Below are 22,280 nucleotides of genomic sequence, written 5' to 3' on the forward strand. Positions count from 1 at the left end.
CAGCAGGAGTTTTTTCCTTCTCCTTTTCTTTACTTTCAAATGCTATATGTTTTACTGCAAATTTAAAAAGAAATAATTGTTATTTCACATGTATTCCGCTTTAAAGCATGCTGTCCCCTCATTAGAGGCAAAACAATATTGACTTTTATTTTAGTAATACCTGGCTCACCAAAAATTGGTTTTATTTCATAACACTTTTTCACACCAGGAATGTGGTTAAGAGTCCAGCCTATAATCCTTAGCATAATGAACACTGTGCACTACCAATCTGTTACTAAAGACAGATATGCAGACATGAATGTATCAGTGAAAATGGCCAAAAAAATCAAAATCAGTATAAAAAATTTAACAAAAGACAGAGAAGTATTTTTGTGTCATCTTTTTTCTGTTTGCATCCTATCAAACCACCTGGAGTATTGACCCTGACTGTGCCTCTATAGCTGGAGAAATCTGAAGCCAGAAGAAAAACATCCTATGAAAGAAAAGAGCTCCATTAGTGATTAAGCCTCGAAATAAATTTTTCCTTAAAATATAATATTTGTCTTGTAACAGTACGGAACCTTCTAAAATCTTTGTGAGACACCCCAAAGAAGAGGGAACCAGCCATGCATGTGCCAGCAGTTGACTATACTAATTTAAACTGACCAGCCAGCAAAGCACTGGTGTTTGAGACATAATTCTACTGTGGCAGGAAAGTTAAAAGCAGAGGGACAGTACCAAAAAACTGACATAGCTAAGAAGAGAGGAACACTGTATTTCACTTGCAGCTGGGGAGATGTGAAGGGGGAGAGTTACGATCAGTGACTGAGAGAAATGGAACTTTAATGTTCTTCCTCTAGAGCAAGTACTTTGCTAATCTAAACAGAAGGACAGATTTCAACTCTAGAAACCCCACCAAAACTGAAGTATCTCCGTATTTCATGAGCTAGTGGTTTAGTTTAAGAGTGGTTAAAGAAGGCAGGACTGTGACACTGATGAAAACGTAGTGGGAGGGAGAAGTGTGTAGAAAATTATCTATAACAGATCACTTTTGATAAAAACTAGCTAAGTCTACAGAACACTTCATTTAAATAAGCAGCACTAACTACCTTGTGGTTCTGAGGGCTTAGAAGATGGAAATTCGTAATTCTTTTCAAACAGATCTATTAGTTCTTGAACAGCATCTTCAATGTGCATGCTTTTGATATTCAAGGATTCAGCACATTCTTTAGTATAATCCTGTTAAATAAAAACATCAATGAATTGTCTTAGTAACACTGCTTATTTTATTACTGTTCCTCTTTATGGAGATTCAAAACATTTCCCTGAATATTGTGCTTATCAGAATAAATTATTTCAATGAAACATAGATATTTATTAAAATATACTTGTATATTTATAAAAATCTTCAGTTATATTATCATTATCTTTTAATGCCCCAAAAAAATCCATTTATCAAATGTAATGGTACTTTTAGGTGCTTGAAAAAAACCCTGAATACTGAAGGGAGGTCACAGTCCGAATCTGAAATTATCCAAATACTGTTTCAACTGTCCTTAATGATTTTATTTACTTGCACTGATTTGATTATACATTTTTAGCCTATTTTGGAATAAGAAAACTTTCAGATTTTGAAATATACTTGTTGGAAAGTATTTTTTGCCTTCTCCTTTAAAAAAACAATTTGGAAAAAATAGGGGGCAAGAAAGGCTATATAAGTCTGAGGTCCTTCATAAACAAAAAAAATCTCATCTAATTACAAAGCACTTAAATAAGATTATCTATGAAATAATACAGCTTAAGAATCTCAAATACCAAAGAACCAATATATCTTCATATAAAATGTTTTAACCAAAATAATTTAATTACAAATAAAGTTCTGTATTTTTACATAGAGAATTATTTTTTAGTTTTATTTTCATTTACTAAAGCATTTTTTCTAACATGCCGTAGAATTCAAGTTGAAAGATATAAAGTGGCACACACCTCATTGTCAGTCAACAGATCCTCTATTTTGATAGGACCATCTACTGGTAAACTAAGTAAGGAAGTACTTGATATTTCTTTTAATAGTGAACCAATCTGCACTTCACTTAAAATATTAACCTAAAAAGAGAAAATCAGATTAATACCACACACGTATCTTTAAAGCATAACATGTTCTACTTAAGAGAGCACCAACAGGTAAAAAATGTTTTGCAGAAAAATAAATACAAGAATGTTATAGAGTAGAAAATCCTCTCAGAAAGGGAATAATAACCAGAGTTATGGTAACTTGAGGGTTATTTACAATGGCTAGACTCCCAAAGGATTCTGGCTGGTTTAACTGCAGTTTTAGGCAGACAGGCAGCAATAGAAAGTCAGACCCTAAATCATTCCTGTCATGCAAGATACACTGCTGCTAGACCAAATAAAACAGAGTAACAGAATCAATGTAATTAGATTCTTGTTCATGATCTTACTGACCACAAGTCTAGCAGCAAGGCAAGGGGGGTCTACCATAAATTGCTTGATGGGTTAATCTTCAGTCTTTCTCCTTCTTTTAGTCAACATAGTTTTTTGCTGGGATTTGGATTCTAAATTGCACCATTATTAGTATACAGTCAACTACAGTGAACTTTTTTTGCCATGGCAGAATCCAAGTAAAACTGACTTCTGTCCAGCTTTTAATGTTTTATCTGAAACAGTCTGCATCTGTGATCTTGTTTTTCACAAAGCACCTCATGCTTGTGTTTCACATCACTTTTTTCCTATTTGTCAATAATACCCCATTCACAGCAATCAAGAGTCTAAACCAGGTTAACTTTTTTTTAATTGATACGGGAGGGAAAAGTAAAAAAAATGCATACAACCTAAATACTTAATGAAAATAGAGTGTTTCTACACAAAAACATGATTATTTCAGATATACTCAGGCTTACAAAACTGTTAATTTCTGGCACAACCTTTTTCCAGCTTTGGTTTTCAGTGGCAAACAATGCACTTGATCATAATTATGATTTTCTGCCATACATAAAAAGAATTACATATACTGACCAGTGACTAACAATCTCCTACCACAAGAGACACGATTTAAGATATTCATAGAAGAGATAATAATCATATAGTTCAACTATCAAGCCAGAAGGGCAATCTGACTGTCAAGGTAAATTCTTGAGAAAAAAACCAAGCCAACACAGGTCCTCAAGCATGTTAAATCAAAGAATCATAGAGTATCAGGTTGGAAGACGACTTCAAGGATCATCTGGTCCAACCTCTCTTGGCAAAAGCATGGCCTAGACAAGATGTCCCAGCACCCTCTTCAGCTGAGTCTTAAAATTGTCCAACACTGGGGAATCCACCACTTCCACTGCGAGGTTATTTCAATGAGTGACTGTTCTCATTGCAAAAAAATTTCCTCCTGTGTCAAATAGGAATCTTTCCAATCTTCAAACATTACACACGATGGTAAGGTCTCCCCTAAGCCTTCTTTACTCAAGGCTGAACAAACCAATTTCTCTCAGCTTTTCCTCATTTGTCAGGCTTCTCAGTCCTTTGATCATCTTTGTGGCCCTTCCCTGAACCCTCTCCAAATCCCTTCTATATAGCAGGGACCAAAATTGAACACAGTTCCAGGTTTGGCCTGACCAGGACTGAGTAGAGGTGAATGGTGAGTTTTTTATCTCTGCTGGTTGATGAAACCCAGCATCCTGTTGACTTCCTTTGCTGCAGCAGCACACTGTTTGCTCACATTGAACTTGTTATCCACCAGGACGCCCAGGTCCTTTTCCAGAGAGCTCTTGCCCGATCAGGCAGATCTCAGCCTATGCTGCACTCCTAGATTATGTTTGCCCAGGCACAAGACCTTATATTTGTCCTCGTTGAAATTTTTAAGGTTCTTGTTAGTCCACTCTTCACACCTATTCAGATCTTCCTGCAGGGTGGCTCTCCCCTTTCCCACTGTGCTTGGTGTCGTTGGCAAACTTTGTCAGGGTACGCTTGATCCCATCATCCAGATTACTTACGCAGATATTAAATATGGAATCAAATTAATTTAGAAATTACATGAAAAATACCAAGACAGTAAAAGAGCACAGAGCAGCATGCAGAGAACTGTGAGGAAAAGGCATATTCTCCTTCATTATTTTATGGGCTGCACAAAGACGACACAGTTTCACAACATGCCTGCTATGAATAGAGTGAATGTTCCAAAGTTCTCCACTCAACAGTATTTACATGGAAGTACCTTTTATGCAGCTGCGCTCATGGACAAGCACTCAAAGACAGGCATTGACTCTGAAAATCAGAGTGAAAGCCCCAGAATCTGAAGACAAGGAGTGGAAATTGATTCTACTTTCTGGACAGAAACAAAAATCAAACATATGATGGCAATAACGGGAGAGAATCATTGAGTACATCCCTATTCAAAAAAAAGAACCTATTTTATAAAGCAACAAAATCTCTACATATGATACAAAAATAAGTACAGATTATGTTCCAATATGAAAAATAGTGTCCTAGAAATAATTTCTGTAAGCTTTTAGTTTTATTTATGTAGTGAGCAAGTGTGTACCTTTCTCAAAAGCTGTCTAAATATATGCAGAACTTCATCAGCTTCTTGAAAGAAAGTTTCCAGCGTCACAGATGACCAAGTCAACATGGTAAGTCCTTGCCTCAACAAATTGTCCATCTAAGCATAAAAATATAATTTAATAGATTTTTAAAAGCCACAACAGAAAACAATTAAAACAAGTGCCATTATTAGTAGAATCACTAATATTGTTTATAAAACAGAGTGGTGTGCAAGGGACATTACAAGTTTCCAAGAAAAAAGGTCAAAGAAATCTATGCAATAGGAAGGGGAGGGTAGGGCATACTACAGCCTCGGTTTTTTTGCTCCTCACACTACTGTCCAACTTTGTAGTTATACAAACTTACACAAACTCTGCAACCTTTTGGTGTGACTACTTACAACCAAAAAGGGGAGAGTTACTTAGAACAGTCACATACATACACTTGTAAATGTCTGGCAAAACAAAATGGCTTGTGGGATAGACATTCTGCATCTCCAATCAAGCTGTACCTTTAGTGTAGCATATAACATCATAGTGTAGCATTCTACACCACTGAAGAGACTCAATTCACAAGGTTAATAATTCTCTCCAAGCAAACTTCCATGTTAAAGCCAGAGATTTGTGGAGGTAAATAGACCGCAAAAACCATATTTTTTGTTCTACTGGTCTTCTATCTCATAGGCACTAAGATTATTTGATTGTAATACACATTATTTGAGAACTGTATGAGGGATACAATGTGCAAATTTTTAGTCTTAAAGGTCTCAGTAAAATTCATTAAGTTTACAACATGCAGATCCATCTAAATATTTTAGAATTATAAATTATTACTAAGTTATTTTAACTTCTTATGAGGTATACTGAAATGTATGTAGCAATACCAACCTTATTCCTTTTTGGTGTTAGTAGATTTACAAAAATTTTTGGTGTTTTTTTACACAAATCTTCGTAAGACTGGACAAGACCCTGTTGATTATTAGAAAGGGTAGTATCAAGCAGAATATTTCCAGCATTTCTTTACCGAAGCAAACAATTTGTCATGCAATCAAATCATCAGAAAAAGACATTGAAAGCAGCACAATGCTGTATTTGAAAACAATTGTAGAATTTTACACAGACATTACATACCTATGAATATAATTTCTGGAATGTAATGAATTTGTATCATGCTATAGAAGGAAGAATGAAAGCCACTTTTGTACAACATTTTCTTAAGGCACAAAGCCAGAAAAAGTATGATCTTTCTCTAGAACTAAGGACAGCTTGAACTTTAGTGACCGTAAGTCACAATACCCTCTTAAAATTGAGTATCGTGCTCCAGATGCTTAAGTCAGGTGTGAACTCAGTTTTAAAAGTAACCTCTTGTCTTATGCCATATGCACACACACACAGAGAAATCTTGTATTACACACCTCATCCCCAAGATATAGGCTCTTTGAAATAATACAACAGCAGATACTACAAAAGGTATAACAAATGCAACTTCTCTTGCAGGTAACCTGCAAAACTTTTCACGCTTTTGTGGCTCACCATATCTTCCAAACCAGATTAAGTACAATCTTTCTTCTCAAAAACTATAAAACTGCATTTTACTGATTTTCAGGCAGTGAAAACTTTTTGTATAGCTTTAATTATTTCGTGACCAAAGCATACTTAGTGTGCCACTGGGTATACGAAGTATATATTCTTATATTTAAGTATCTACCAGCCCACACAGCAGTTAGCACAGGGTTTTCAAATGAGATTTTCTATGCCCACCTGTGCATTCCACAAATTTATCTTAAACTACCTCTTACCCAGCTTTAATCTTTAACTATAGAAAAAAATTCTATGATTAAACGCATTTTCTTTTTAATTTTTTAAACAGCAATCATGATACATTTCAAGTCTACCTCTAAGTACAACTTGTTTGACTTCAGTTTATTTTCCATTATTGCTATCTTGACTGCTTGCTCTGGTACTTCCAGACCCAACTTTATCATACATTTGGTCTCTCGCACAATCTCTAGAATATGTGGATCAAAATTAACCAGGAACTGCTCGGTTTTAGGATGACGCACAAATATCGTGGATTGTAAGGCTGTAAAGACATTCTAGCATCAGTTTCTAAGACAAAAAATTGTTTATGTTCTAGAAATTATTATGAAATCAAGATTTCTAATACTACTATATAGTGATTAAGTATGTATGGTTACTTGTGAAATAGCTTCATGTTGTTTTCAGTTAAAGAAAATACACAACCAACTTTCATTACATAACTTTTGGCTTTGTATTCATAAACTAAAAAAGCCTCAGATCCAGTCTTATTTGTGTCTCAGTTTTTCTCAGCCCAAGTTAAAAAATTTTGAAATTTATTTTCTACGGACCTGGAAACACAACGCTTGAATACCAAACATTTCTAGCCATTAAGTAATAGTTGTCCTTAGAGGGACTGGGGCAATACAACCTTATGAATTATTATACTGGAAAAAAACCAGAAAGAGTTATTAAATAGTACACACAGAGAATTTAAATACCAAAGTTATCTGTGTCACTACTGTTAAATTTGTGTCACTACTGTTGACAGTCATCTGTCGAACAGTGTACCAAATCTGCAATCTTCCCCATCAAAACCAACTTTCAAGGTCAGTAAAGCACTGACATTGTATTAATGAGCCTGCTAATTGAATCATGATTAACCTGCATATTTTAAGGGTAAACGAGGCTTAAAAAAAGTATCTGATTTGATTTGTGTTGACCTGCCATTCAATAATATTTTAAAGAAGCAAGTACACATTTAATTACTTACAATATTGTAATTGTGACATTTCCTTCATCCAAGCATTATGATAGACTACCTCGAACTCCACCAATACATATGCAAGTTTGTTGTATGATTGAACAACTGCTTTACCTTCTGGACTTGCCAAGATATCCGAATGTTTCTATTAAAACACAGTACATTCAAATTAAAACTATATCCAAAAACATCCATAACGCTTGGGTTTTTCTCAGTTTAACTATTGTCCATACATAGTCTAAGTTAATACCGTGAATTATACTGACAGAGTTCTTAAAAACTGTGTCAATTATTTATGATTCAAATTTACGGGGCAATAAAGTCAGTAAGAACTTTTAAGGAATAAATACTAAATATTTGACACCACTAAGAGCAATTATTTTAATATACTGTCACAAACACCTGCAATTCACAGTGAAATGGATACTCAGTTCTACCCAAAGTGAATAACTGAAAATTTATTGTAAAAAATTCCTTTTTTAATCAGGAATAATATTTATGCCTGTTTTCCTTGGAACAGATTTAGATGACCATTATTCACTTCTGAGGGAAATAGGAAAGTGAAAACCTCTCTCACATAGAAGATAACTTGGCAGGAGACCCTAGATGCTTTGTAGGTGAATCATTCAAATATTTCAAGAATTGTTCAAGATTCGTTTCAACTGAAATAGTCTAGTCTGTTCTATTCCAACATTACATCTTGGATCTACAACAAGGGTTACTGCAGAGCAGTATACATATACAAAGAAAAATGTTGCCTAGCATATAATAAGTGACATAATCATAACCAGAAACTTTATGATCACTCTACTGAAGTAAGAGAGTTCACTGTTACACCTAATTTTTTGGCACATCAACTTACATGGAAATAGCTGATTGGTTCATTTACCCTTCTGAACAGCTGTCTCACCCACAATATCTTTCCTGCAATAGGTGGCATGTTTCGAGCAAGAGGAGGGTCATCTTTCTGAGCTTGGTAAAGCTACAGTAAGAACAATATCATTAAACACACGGATTAACAAAAATCTATTGAAATGCTAAACTGCTTTGTCTGGTACCACAGTCTCTTCTTCCTCCCAAATAGAATAAATTTGTGTGAAGTCACACAGCAGTTCAAGGAGAGAAAAATATATTTCTTCCCTGACTTGGTACACTTCAGAGAGGCACACGTATCACTGCTGGTACCTCTCCTGTCTTCATTATCTCATGCTGTTTCTCAGCTGTGCTTACTTATGACAGAGTCCTGAGTACACCAAAAGGCATCGTGAACCCAGGGGCTGAGCAGCCAGTATTTAGGACCAAGTCTGATGCCTGCCTTTGAAGCCATCTGCTGTAAAAGCAAGCTGTTTAAGGAAGTGGTGTTGGGAGAACCCTTGTGGGGTTTTCCTCCTTCGCTTGGGAACAGGCCTCAGGAGAGGCCCAAGCTATATTGTTACCCGAGATCTTTTTCCTGACTAGAAACATCAACACTGTTCTTCAGATACACATATCTGACTATTAGCTACTCAGGATTTGGACATAATGGTTCTTGTGGGTCCCTTCCAAAATAGGATAATTTAGGATTCTATGATATGCACTTTTCTACTAACTTGTAAGCAAAATGCATGCAGGCACTCCGGGATACACAGCCCATGCTTTTATCTGTGCCCAAGATGAGAAAAAATGTCCCCTGCTCAGTGAATGGCTATCTTACAATAAAAAACAAACAAACAAAACCCCCCAAAAAAACAAACAAAAAACCCCCTCTAAAATTATAATGTACAAAATTTGCATTGACAAAATATTCAATCACTTTAGAACCAGCATTGCAGTAGGAACTACCTTTTATTAGAAATAATTCGCTTGGCAAAGATAAAAGGCAATCCAGTAATATCTAATAATTAGTTAGAACTAGTCAGGAGAATCAAGACATATTCTTTGACAGAAGAAAGGAGTATTTGTATCCACTCAACTTTAGGCATGCAGACGCAGGCTGTGACAACACAGACTCTGCGATGACAAAACTCTTCACTAACCAGCATGTCTTCTTAACCCTACACTGTCTCCTGCACAGCCCCAACCAAAGAAATCCAAGTAGCTTCATGGTGAGAGGAACTTACCTGGATGAAACCCTCTCAGTAAATGTACCTATTTTTCTTTTGCCTGGGAAAATACAGCTAAGGTTGGGCTACATTATTTTTTATCAAGCAATGCTGCTGAAAATCTATTCATCTAATTAAAGAAAATAGGGAAAGGACACTGTAAAGAGTGGTTCAGAGCAGCTTTGCTAGGCTACAGTTGTAAGTCATTGTTTGGAGGAATAATTTTGTAATAAGTACAGTTTTTAGATATTGATTCGTTGTGTAAACTTGTATCGCTGATCTTACAAAATGTAAGCATCTCAAAAAACCTTTTTCATCAGTCTGGTTTTCCAGACTCCCTTAATACTCATTGAAGAAAAAATGGTCATTTGGAGGGAATTATTAAATCTTCAGGACATGATATAAAATTGATCAGATTAACTCACTCTAGAGTAATTCTTTCTTTCTTGAGCAGAAAGGGAGTTTGGACATCTAGTTCTGATGCAGATGTTTATTTTATGGACAAAGCAAAAGTTGACAGTCAAGTGGTAAGAGCAGTCCCCAGAAGCTGACTGTCATTTATACTTCAGTCATGGTGCACTACAAAAATCACAAAAAATGACTGTATTATGAACATAAATGCAATTTACCTATATTTAACTATATTATGTATTTTATACTGCCACAGCATTTGATAATAGCTACCTATAACACAAATTAACTGTAGAAACCTCATATAACAACAAAATCCAGAAGGTACGTGCAACCAATGTACACAGCCAGTAAAGAACATGCTTCTTTAAATTTAACTGATGAAGAAATAACAGAAAATATTTTGGTTTAAAAACTAAAATTGTGATGACGAACTATGGTCCAAGAGTAATTGTGCATATTGTATTGCCCACACACTAAGGCCCGTTTTCTGTAACAGGAAAATAGAAGTATGATAAACTGAGCATTGGGAGTAAATTATTGAAATAGGCAGAATAAATAAAAATTATTCATATTAAAATGCTTGCTCCTATTTTAACATGAGGTTTACAACTTACTGAAAGGAAAAAAAATACCTTTTTAGTAGCTTCAAGATCTGCTACATAGTGTTGAAGAATACAACCAACTGTACGTGCTATTTCTTCTTGGAGGCATGGCATATTCAGATTTTGAAACCTGTATTAAAAATTAGTACCCAAAATGACATTTCTAAAATAATAATTTTTAAAATTTATTTTGGGGTATATGAACATTACATAAAGCAAAAATCTAGGAAATGCATTTGAACGTAGAAAACTTTTTTGCTTTGAGGAAGTTTAAGCAAGTTGAAAATTTCTACCCTGGTGGATATTTAGGTGTTGTTGCTTAGTATTTTTTAGACTTTTCCTTTAATATTCTATATATATATAGTGAACATATATATTCACTCTTGTGTATAAAAATAATCTAATGAAATTAAGAAACAAAATATATTGATTCCCATAAGAAAGCTAAAATATGTATTTTATCATGATTATGTGGTTCAGAATATCAGTAATGAAAAATTCTTAATTAGGTCCTTTGTTCTAAAACTTGCTATGTTGTTTAAATTCTGCTAATCCATAATTTCAAGTTACTTTAAAATACTTTAAAACATAGTTGCCAATACCTTTGAAGTAACTGAAGTGAATTCTGTGAAGACACAATTTTCCGAAAACAGTTACGCATAAAAGTCTGTAGCTGTGTCTAAAGAATACATAATTCAGTACGGTTTTTCTGGTCAGAGAATAGTATTTTGATGATATTTTCTTAACATAGTAGCATTTGCAATTGTTACTACTTAGAAAAATAAAAATAGCAGCCTTCATCAGTCTATGCTTAATATAATTAATAAATAGCTAGTTTCAGTCAAATAATTTCTATACTGTCATACAATTCTATGAAATAAACAAATTAGTTACAGCTTTGTTCTGTCCAAAATCTAACTACTTTCTTCAGGCTAATAAATGACTTCCACATAAAACATTCTCTCAGGTCTCATAATTTTTGTCATTTTGGCTGCAGAGTGACAATCATCTGTGAGGACTGTTTGATGTACTTTACACCTTCTTTTGAAAGAAGAAGGAATGGAAAAAGCCTCCTCCAGACAAACACAAACTCCATGCTCTTTGGAAGAACAATGTAGCCTATTCACAATCCAAAGTCTCACTGACATTCAGTTCCATAGATGTGTCCCCAAGTAAGTTATAATAAGTTATAGTATTACTTACCTCTAAACGTTCAACTTCTGACAAGAATTTCACAAAATCCACATCAAATTCTGTTACTTGTGGATCAAGGGTGTCATATGGTTTCTTTTGAAAAATGTGGTAGACATTTTTGAATTTTACTGCCATAAGATCTATACCTTCGATTGCACACAGAGTCAGTGCATTAAAATTCTGTTCTATGGCTATCATCTCCATTATCTGAAATAAAGATATTATATTCATGCTCAAAATGAATTATTTGTTATTTCTTCTATAAACTAAAACCTGAGTTAAAAAAAATAAACAGCAGCCACTCCTCTAGCTACTGCATTCACAAATGTGTTGCGTCTGAGTCAAGTATCTTCAATAAGCATGGTTAATTCAGTTTTCAACATCAGTTCTCACAACAATCCAACACAAAGTAAAGTAAGCTTTGGTTTTCTGAATGATAAAGAGGGTTTTTTTATGTTTTACTGCTAGAGCCAATAGAATATTACGGAAAATGAGTTAAAACATGGCACATACATACTGATGACAAAAAGATATCTCAAAGAATAAAAAAAACCAACCCTACAGATTAGTATGTATAATGAGTGTTGAAGAAATACATCAAAGACTGACAGAATTCCTACCTTGTGATGATTATCATCTTATCCCTTGTCTGACCTTATTCTGCACCAAGAATGACCTACTATCTTTTCCACGCAAAACCTAAGAATATCGGTTTAAAATCCCTTCACTGCATTACCAAGCCTAACATTAAGACCACACCAAGCAGCAGAATCATCTGAAGAACTGTGTTTGGCAGTAAACATGAGTTTTCAGTCTCATTCAAAAAAAGAAAAAGTGTGTTATTTTTCACATAATTTTAAACCTCCTAAAATAATGATCTGAGTCTAGATCAATCAGGTTATTTCTCTCCACACTAAGAGAGATAAATTGACAAGTTGAGAAGGCAACTGTGACGTAATAGCATAAAGCATTGGGATGACTTTCTCTGCGGAAGTGCCTAATTTCTCTCAACAGAGAGTTACAAACTCCTTTACAGGATGATTAAGAGCATGTATGTTGGCAAGCATCCACTTTGTAAACTGTTCTTTGGAGAGACACGTCTTCTTTACCAATAGTAACAGAACACAATATACTCACTTTTTCTAATCTCCTACAAAAAGCTTCAGATTTTCCAAAAATGTACATTTCTGATACTTCAAATGCCTTTTCTCCTAGATTTTCCAAAATATCTTGCTTAGCTTCATGAAAGCATTTCTGATATTCTTTCAACAGACATATGCATTCCTAAAAAGTGAAGGAGTAAATACTGTACTCATTATGCTGTGCTTACAAGTGAGGGCTCAAACCTATTGACAATCCAAAGTCATTACTTATCACTTAATCTGGTTTTAGTCAACAGGCAATAACAACTTAAATACAGTGGTTTTCTTTCAGTATCTGTAGAAAATATTTGCAGCATATGAACAAACATTCAATAATACAGTAGACTGAACCAGAGAGTGGTGGTGAATGGTGCTGCATCCAGCAGACAGCCAGACACTAGTGGTGTCCCCCAGGGATCAGTGTTGGGCCCAGTCCTGTTTAATATCTTCACTGATGATCTGGATGAGGGGATTGAGTACACCATCAATAAATTTGGAGATGTGGGTACCAGGGTCAATCTGCTGGAGGGTAGCAGGGCTCTGCAGAGGGACCTGGACAGGCTGGATCAATGGGCTGAATCCAACAATTTGATGCTTAACAAGACCAAGTGCTGCGTCCTGCACTTTGGCCACAACAACCCCCTCCAGCACTACAGGCTGGGGACAGAGTGGCTGGACAGTGGCCAGGCAGAAAGGGACCTGGGGGTACTGATTGAGGGTAGACTGAACAAGAGCCAGCAGTGTGCCCACATGGCCAAGAAGGCCAATGGCATCCTGGCCTGTATCAGCATTAGTGCGGCCAGCAGGACTAGGGCAGTGATTCTTCCCCTGTATTCTATGTCTTTTGGGGAAGATAGGAACTCAGTAACTGAGGCCTGGAAAAGGAGAAGGTGGAAATTACGTTAACATTGGCAAGCAGTATCCCCACATAATTTGCCATAGCATATTGTATACCCTTAATTTGTTCTTAATAGATCACCATCAAATGAAGAAGAGGAAGACTATCTTAGCATTGAACTTTCATGATAAGCCAAGGAAATCTTGTATGGGAAGCTACTGTAATAAAGTCAGGGTCTATTCAAATACCAGATTCCCTGTGGTAGAGGAAGATTGTACCATATCAGAGGTATCCCCTCTTCCATATTCCCTCTTCCTCAAAGAGGAAAAATGTGGACTATTAATTCTTTGGTTGCACATATGGCAAAGATGCCAATTCCAAGGTCAGTGACAGACCACGCTGATAAAGATGAGGCCATTGTAATTTCAACAATGCCCATGGGCTAAGAATTCTTTGGAAAACATCCAAAGCATCATGAAACAAAAAGAGCCAAGAGGTGTGAAGCACTTGATACATATTGGTATGGGCTTCTTTATGACATCAGCAGGTAATCAGTAGGTTTGACATGTAAATAATAAAACACCAAAATACAAACGTTGATTTTTCCAATGACTGTTGGTGTCTCCTGATCCCAGACTCCATTCAAGCCAGCATCTGTAATATATGCTTTACATGTTGTGACCATTTGATTTGTAACCTAGGGCAGATGAATGAAAAAAAGTAGGTCTCAGGCTTAACAGGAAATTTGCCTGTTTCACAAAATCTAACAAAATTCTCACATGCATGTATTAATACTATCAGATTGGAATAAATTTCACCTGTGGAAATAATAATGGCTAAATAATATATGCAATATGTACAACAAACACCCTATAAAAACCCTGAGAACACTCCCAGATGTATATTTAAGTCCCAGGATGTATTTGTAAGTCCTAAAATTTCAGCAATACATATACATAAACAGAATGTCATCAATCAAACTTCAAGAACAAAAAGAATTTATTGAATTACAACTATTCTTCACTTACATTGTTATCTTGACACTTTGCAGTCTTATTTAAAGACTGCCCTTAAGGAATTTTGTATCCTAGTAGTATGTCTTTACCCTGGTTTTCTGTTGCTATAAAAAGGAGAAAACATTCTTCCACTTCTCAACCACAAAAATCCAAACTTAGTAATGACATAAAGAGAGAGAGAAGTATGTGCAGACATAGAAGACATATCACAGAGGACAGGTACAGGTAGATGAATTTTTTGTCTATTAAAAAATATGAACAGTTCAAAATAGTTCTCCTGACATGAGAGTACTGTAAAGCAGGTCTTAAGTATCCCTAACTGAAAAAAGACTGAAAACTGCCCCACCAAAGGCAGCCTCAAACTTTAAGAAAATGACTCATGAAGTTGGAGATAGGACCTTCAGTGTCACCTCTGATGATCCTTAATTGGAAACAAAGAGTAAAGGGAGACCTTAAATGACTGGATTAAAATACAGATTTTTCCTTGCTATTTCTTGGCATAGCTTCATGTAACCAGTTTTTTATTAGCCTTTGCAGTGAACTATTCACTCCCTTAGGCCAGTAAATAATAGACACTAGCAAGAGTTAATATACAAACGTGCAAAGACCCATTATAGGACAGGCAATGTATACCTAATATGATATATGAAAAACAGCCACAGACATGAATAGATATAGATTGGAAAAAGCACATACTTCTTAATATCCCAGTTCAAACTGAAATATAACAAAACTTTATGCTGAACCCTGGGGTGTAAGGAAACAAAAAGTGTGTGTCTGTGTAATGAGGGTGTACTGTGAATTTCCCCTGTATGCTTACTGCAGGTGTGTGGTTTACTTATGAAGGATTTTTTTGTTATAAAATCATTATACAAACCATCTTTGCATGCAGTGAATACCTGGATTCTGCAAAAGACATTGGAATAAAAACACAGTCAGTCTTAATTTCCTCTTTAAGGAGGTAAAGTTTATGATCTGAAATTCAATTAAGTTTTCGAGTATGACTTGCTTCGGAAAACAGGAACCTTTTGTCTTTCCCACTTTTTGGAGGAACAGCCTGGTCAGACTGATGGCCATCTGCCATTAGTTCTTCAAGGCTGAGAATAAAAGAGCCTTTGTGGACTCTGTGATTTAGGAAACAACTGATCAGATTAATTTAGATCAGAGGATTAATCAAGAATATAAAAAGTTAACACCAATAAACCAAGAATAAACAAAGTTCCGTTCAGAAGAGAAATCTGTAATCCAAGTTTAGTCCTCTTGTGATCAACAGAGTTGTCTTCCTTTCCCATGCAGAACTCCACTATTTACTATCATTTTTAAACAAATGTTCTACTGATTTAAACTAAATTAAATTTGCTTCTGAAAAATCATACAATTTTTAAAATTATTATTTTGCTCAATATACTTACCTTTATAAGCAATGATGTAATTCTCTCAGAAGTATTGTAATATTTTGAAACACGGTGAATCATTTGTACAGCCTTTATCAAGTTTGGTATTCCCTGTGTCATTGATACCTCAAAGCAGAGTTTCAAGAAAAAATTTACTTCCTATTCTTAGCAATACTCATGAATCAATCTTTAAAATGCCATGTCATCTTACCAAAAGTTTTCTTATGAAAAAAGACTAACCATGCTCAATAATATTTCAAACCTCAACTAACAAGAACATTTAAAACATTTGATCATTGGCTAAGAAATCAGATTAAAGATGTTACAAGACAAGAATAATTGTAATGTGCTATTTTGATGAACAAAATGGAACACTGATTCAAAACGTACAGGTTGCATTTTTTGGTGCAATAGGAAGTATTTTTCTGACAGCAATTGTCTGTGATGTTGTTTTCCTTCAGGTAAGGCTGCTAAATGTACTTTCATTGTGGTAACAACCTTTACATAAAATGTTTCATTCAGACACTTCATAAAACTCGTGAAATAATTGCCACAACGTTAGTTTCATTAACGAATGCCTAATTCCTTCAACTATTATATGAAACATCTAAATCTTTCACGTATTTTGTGAAATCAGTGTCCATGTTGTTAAAATCATACTGCAGCATTACAAGTACTCGGTAGCTCAAACACGTCTAAAGTATTGGTGGGGGGGAGGTAAAACATTATAATTCATTAACATTATCGGGGACTTGTCAAAGTTGCAATTCAGAACATAAAGAAAGTAATTTTGGCTGTCACCCCTCAATGGAACCAAGCTCCTGTAATTAAATTTGAGTTGCAGACTCAAACTGTGAATAAACATAGCAGGCATTTGCATTTAGCAAGAGTGTGAAAGAAATGCTATATGACATAGAAATAACCATCTGTGTCCATGTTGTTCATCACCAACACCAGTCCTGAAATGGAATCAGGAGACTGAGTCTATAGGTTTTGTTTTTCAATCCTTGACAAAAAATAAAACCATGAATACTAGACTGTGTAGAAATTTCTGACTCAAAGCCTCGAGTTAAATGCTCAGTCTGAATTTTCATGTATTAACCTACTTCAGCTACAAATGTCACTGTGTGATACTGCATACACCAAATGCTATTTTACGCACACACCACATATCATCATAAATCCACATGTACTCCCTTCCTTATTCACTAATATGTAAAACAGTTGTCCATACCAGATACTAAATTCAACTCTACACAGAATGAAGGTCTGTTTAAAACAGGATATATTTAGTTTAGAAATCACTGTTCTTAAGCTGAACATCATAGAAAAATCCTATCTAAACTTAACTTGATCTCAGGAACATTATTAAACAGAAATTCATATGTATCCAAATTGTTCCAGACTAAACAACTCTAATTAACTATCCTGTATTAGTAAAATTATGAACTCTTCAATGGGTTTGCACACAGTAATGTCAGTCTTTGTTTATGATACAAAGAATTTTATCTTCATAACACCTATGAAGTAGCTCATCATTGTGGCCTGGTACCTGGCACCCTCTAGTGATACCTTGAAGAGCTGAAGATAAACAGCTTAGTAACACTGCTTATCATACTTGTCTCTTACACTACTCCATGCAATATGAGCTCTGTGTCATATATTATCTGAGTCCTTTTGCTTCTCCTCAGTTAAAATTTGGTAGTAGGATCCTAAGCTGCCAGAGATTCAAAAGAAATGCAGCACTTTCTGACAGAGGGCATGAGGCATATAGGACCAAAACATGAAGGACTCAAAAACAAAGGACAATGACCATTTTTTTTCTAGGGTACTTACTCCTTTCATCCTATTTTGCAACAATCATTAGGAAAATACACCTGTTATAATAATTCATAGTTATTATACCAAATAACTAATACCTTAAACTAGAACTGAATAGTGTACCTGGGCAACCAGTTATCTAAACTCTGACTAGCTGACTAGAAGCAGATAATACTAAATTCTGTATTAAAACATTTTCTTACCCATTCAGGACCTTATTAGGTTTCATTATTTTCTATGTAACTGAAATGTTGGTATTTTTGTTACAGTTATGTGATCATTGACACACATGGAATTTTCAAGGCAAGACCTATTTGGAGATTTTTTTATCACAAAATATGTACCTGCTTTAATTGCTTTTAAAGAAATACCAGCAGCAGGACTGACTTATTAGGCAACCATATGTATTTATGCTTATTTACTAAATACATATTTCAAAATACTTTATTTTATGAAATATATAATAAATGAATGCTTCAACATTTAGCTTGACAAGCTTTTAGAAAAAAATCAGAAAAGCTAGAAATGTAAATTAGAAAAAATTACTTTTAAGTAAATATAAGGAAAGGAAGATTTATTTTGCTCTGGAATTTCTTTGTAAATACCTAAACTACGCATAAAGAATGATGAAAAGAATACTTACAATATCAGCGGTATAAAGTGGCTGACAAACTTTTTCAAGTGTGCCTAGGTATTTCACATTATCCTTTGATTCATTTGCTGCATCTGTGATTTTGCTATCTAATTCTTGCCATGACTAGTGGGAAAAGAGTACTGTGAAAACCTTCATACATAATAAACTATTTCTTTAACTTGCACTCATTTGTCAGAAGTAAACTTTGGTAAATGAATTTTTAAGAGGCATTGTCAAAGCAGGCAATAAAAGCTAATTTATTGTATTTATTATACATATATTTTATGTTCAGTTTTGACTGTATCCCTGAAATGTCTAGTTCTTTGTCTGAATACATTCAGCACACAAGCACCATACCTAAATTTTCCTCTTTTAATTCTCCTTGGCAAATCTTTTTTAGATGAAATAGAAAAAAAAAAACAAAAGCATAACATTTATAATAAAAACAGCACAAGAAAATTACCTTTAGTATTTTAGAGTGTGCAACTTTCAGAACATTAATAACAGCTTTACAGTCTTGTCCTTTGATCTGTTCAATAATAAAGTTCAATTTAGCGGACGTGTATTTCCAGTTCTCCAGTTCAGTCAGTGGACCTGAATCCTTAGCTTCTCTCCTTATCTGCTTGCTCTCAATCAGAACCTGCAACCCATTTGAAAAAAAATATAAATGAATCAAATGTCTGCTACAGCGAATAGACAAGTCATTATAGAGAAGAAATGCTCTTGGGGAAAATCACTTAGAAAGGAACAAGCTTGCAGTTACGGACACATGAAAATGGCTCCCATTTGGAAAAGCATTCTAAGTCTGAATTGCACTTAGTCATATTCTTAACTGAAATTAAGGCAATCAAAACATATGTTCAGCTGCTGTCATACCCTGGGTGAATATCACTATACACAGATATGTCTTTCTTTAATCAGAACACAGGGATTGAAATGCACCAAATGTAACTTCACTTGTCCAGAACTTCGAGAACTAGTTTAATAAAAATGTTAGATATCAGTCATAAATGTATCCATCTGTATGTTGATATATATCCGGTCAGCTCTTTTTACATGTCTTTTACATTTTTATTCTTGTAAGCTAAACACACTAAGTATAGTATGCCTTGTAAGAAGAGTATCCCTGCCTCCACAGATTCTGTATTTCGACAAAGGAGTCTCTCTTTTTCATGGAAGTCTCAGATGCTAATTTCTTGGATAACTGAGACCTTACCATGCAAGACTTACACAGGATAAAAAATGCCCTGCTGGGCCTGACCAAAAATCTTTCTAAGAGCAGTATTTCCCACAAGGAGTGGCAGCAGAAACTTAACAGGTAATGTACAATTAGGTATGCTCTATATACATACGTGGTCCTCACCAGTGTTATTAGTCCTGCAACTCTCTGTTCTCTTCTTGCTATTTGTGTATTAATTGTTCAAAACTCTTATTCTTGCTAGACCGTAAATTCCGAGGCATAAGGACTATCTACGTAACTTCACTTGTGCATAGAAGGAGAGCACTTGTCTTAACTTGGGTGGAGATGCAGCTGAAGCCTTTGGCTAACTTCAGGCAAGTCTCACATATAATTTATAAATATTTATCCATATTCATGCTGAACTGATGTGTTAAAACAACAACTTACGTGTTCAATTTGTCTATACCATATCATAAGTACTTCCTCTAGCTGGTGAACTGTGTCATAATTGTCAGCAGCTGCAGCTATTTTATCAAAGGTCTGGAGTTCAGAAAAATTAATGTCATCTATTTTTTTCAACTCAACCGTTCCTTCAATGCTTGCTGCAGCACCTGAGAAAAGCACAATTACAATACAGAACCAATTAAGACTTTAAAATAAATTTCCACCAGTCAAAGGAGTTTAAATTTGAAAATATACATCTGCAGTCAGTGTTGTTTCAATATAATAGCACTTTACTGCACTCACATAAAGCAGAAAATTCTGGTTTAAGTGGAGTGATACTCCTTAAAACTAATGTATCACTATTTTCTTAACAAAAGAATCTACCCATGTATATACTATGCAAGTAATTCATAATTTTATTTTTCCTTGAAGAATGTGAAGAGTTCCTTATCTATGCACTACTGCCTTTAAACGGAAATCCTTAAGTAGATTTCCTCTAGTTTGTTTCCTAAATGCAATGCTTACCTCCTAAAAATGAAATGTATCTGTTAATTGTTTCCACAAAATTCTGCTTGTCTTTTGTATCCTCTTTGGACTGACCTAAAGTACCCCAATTACTTGTTGCTAGGATAGCAGGGAGAAAAACCTTTTCTATTACATCCTTAACACCAGGTAGGAGTCCATTAGTAGCATCCAAAATACCAAAGGAAATTTCCTGCAGAGTAAAAAAATGATTGTTATCAAAGCAGTAACTTACACGAGAAACAGTATTGTAAGTTCAGTGTATTTTTATAAAACCACTCCAATATGCCAAAAAAAACTTTAAGGAGAGAAAATCATTGCAGAGGACACCTCCAGTGTGCCTATAAGATAGTGCTTTCAATAAAAAAGGAAAGTTAATAATTATTTAATAGAGGTTTTAAAAGCTGTCAGGTTATGCTTTTGTTACTTCAGTTATTTCCCTATCTCACACAGTTCGGAGATTTTTAAACAGTAGAAAAATGTTCTCACCCACAATTCGGTACTAATGCATGAAATGCAAGTAACAAAAAAATCTCTGAATGTCCGTATCTGAAATTATACTAGAAGCAATTATCTGACTGAACAGATATTACTTTGAAACAGGTTAAGCGTTTTCCTACTCTCCAAAATAATACAAGGTCTGACTATTTATAATATTCCAGTCTTTTAAATGTCCTTCAAATAAGCAAGTATTAACATACATCACATAGCAAGCTTCCTAGAACATAAATTTCCTTTCCTTATCCCTTCAGCATTTGGAATTAATTTGGGAGGAATCTGACGCAAAAGTAATATTTATGACCAATATTAAGGCTCTTGATAAAGACAGATCTTGTATCCTACTTCTAATAGTGTTTTTTCTCTTTCACCTTAGCTCTCAAAAGGAATGGAATATTTTAATATGAAATATAAAGCATGTAAACTAATAATGGATTTTCTGTCTGAAGAATTTGAAGTAATACTAATTATAAGACACATATGTAAAACTACTTGTTACCAATCTACAGTCCCTTAAGCACTGCCCAAATACAAAGACGTGTAGCTATGAACAATCATGAAGCTCACGCTTATATAAGAATTTTGTCTTGTAAAGCAAAAAATCTTATGCCACATAATTTACACAGGACAAATGTGTATTTTGTATTTTATTTATCAAAGACACATAAACCAGAAAGGTACAGGTAAACTCCTGGACCTTTCCTGTACCTTTATTTGGAATAAAGTCTTCTCGGTGTTCCTTGTAGTTTAGGGATTTTGATCACAACTAAAACATATTTAGCGGTTTTAACCTCTTCAAAAACATCAAGAAGAATGAGAAATTAATCTAAATGCTGATTTCTTTAACAATAATCCTGTAAAACACTAAATTCACAAGTATTTGCTGAAGCAATACAGCTATTCATTCTTTACCCAAAATGGAGAGCAAAGCAGTTACCAGTAACTTTAGCTACATGACAACAGTGAAAAAAAATAATGAAACAGGAAATAGCTGCTTTTAAAGCTTTCAGTTTTTAAAATATATGACAGAGTACCTCATGTATAGTTTTTTCATTTATGGAGGTGTCATTCTTATAGCGAACAAAATATAAGCATAGTCCTGTGATTTTGTCTGGTGTCTTCTCCACATAAAATTGTGAAATTCTTCTTCCTTTTACAACACCTGGAATTATTCGACCACACTCTGAAA

General features: G+C 34.7%; 1 protein-coding gene across 1 annotated transcript in view; it reads right to left on the reverse strand.

The window, feature by feature from the left end:
- The window catches only part of DNAH8 (dynein axonemal heavy chain 8), a 120,565-nt gene that overhangs the window by 93,415 nt on the left and 4,870 nt on the right, over window positions 1-22,280 (reverse strand). The window contains 19 exon segments of the mRNA XM_017742332.1: window positions 5-54; window positions 1,089-1,218; window positions 1,966-2,085; window positions 4,532-4,648; window positions 5,418-5,498; window positions 6,425-6,612; window positions 7,321-7,456; window positions 8,174-8,293; window positions 10,439-10,538; window positions 11,011-11,087; window positions 11,612-11,809; window positions 12,740-12,886; window positions 14,178-14,279; window positions 16,011-16,118; window positions 18,457-18,570; window positions 18,911-19,087; window positions 20,075-20,238; window positions 20,597-20,786; window positions 22,126-22,274. Of these exon segments, the coding sequence (XP_017597821.1) occupies window positions 5-54; window positions 1,089-1,218; window positions 1,966-2,085; window positions 4,532-4,648; window positions 5,418-5,498; window positions 6,425-6,612; window positions 7,321-7,456; window positions 8,174-8,293; window positions 10,439-10,538; window positions 11,011-11,087; window positions 11,612-11,809; window positions 12,740-12,886; window positions 14,178-14,279; window positions 16,011-16,118; window positions 18,457-18,570; window positions 18,911-19,087; window positions 20,075-20,238; window positions 20,597-20,786; window positions 22,126-22,274 (2,468 nt within the window).

The sequence above is a fragment of the Corvus brachyrhynchos genome, unplaced genomic scaffold (genome assembly GCF_000691975.1).
Source record: "Corvus brachyrhynchos isolate BGI_N302 unplaced genomic scaffold, ASM69197v1 scaffold188, whole genome shotgun sequence".
NCBI lineage: Eukaryota > Metazoa > Chordata > Aves > Passeriformes > Corvidae > Corvus > Corvus brachyrhynchos.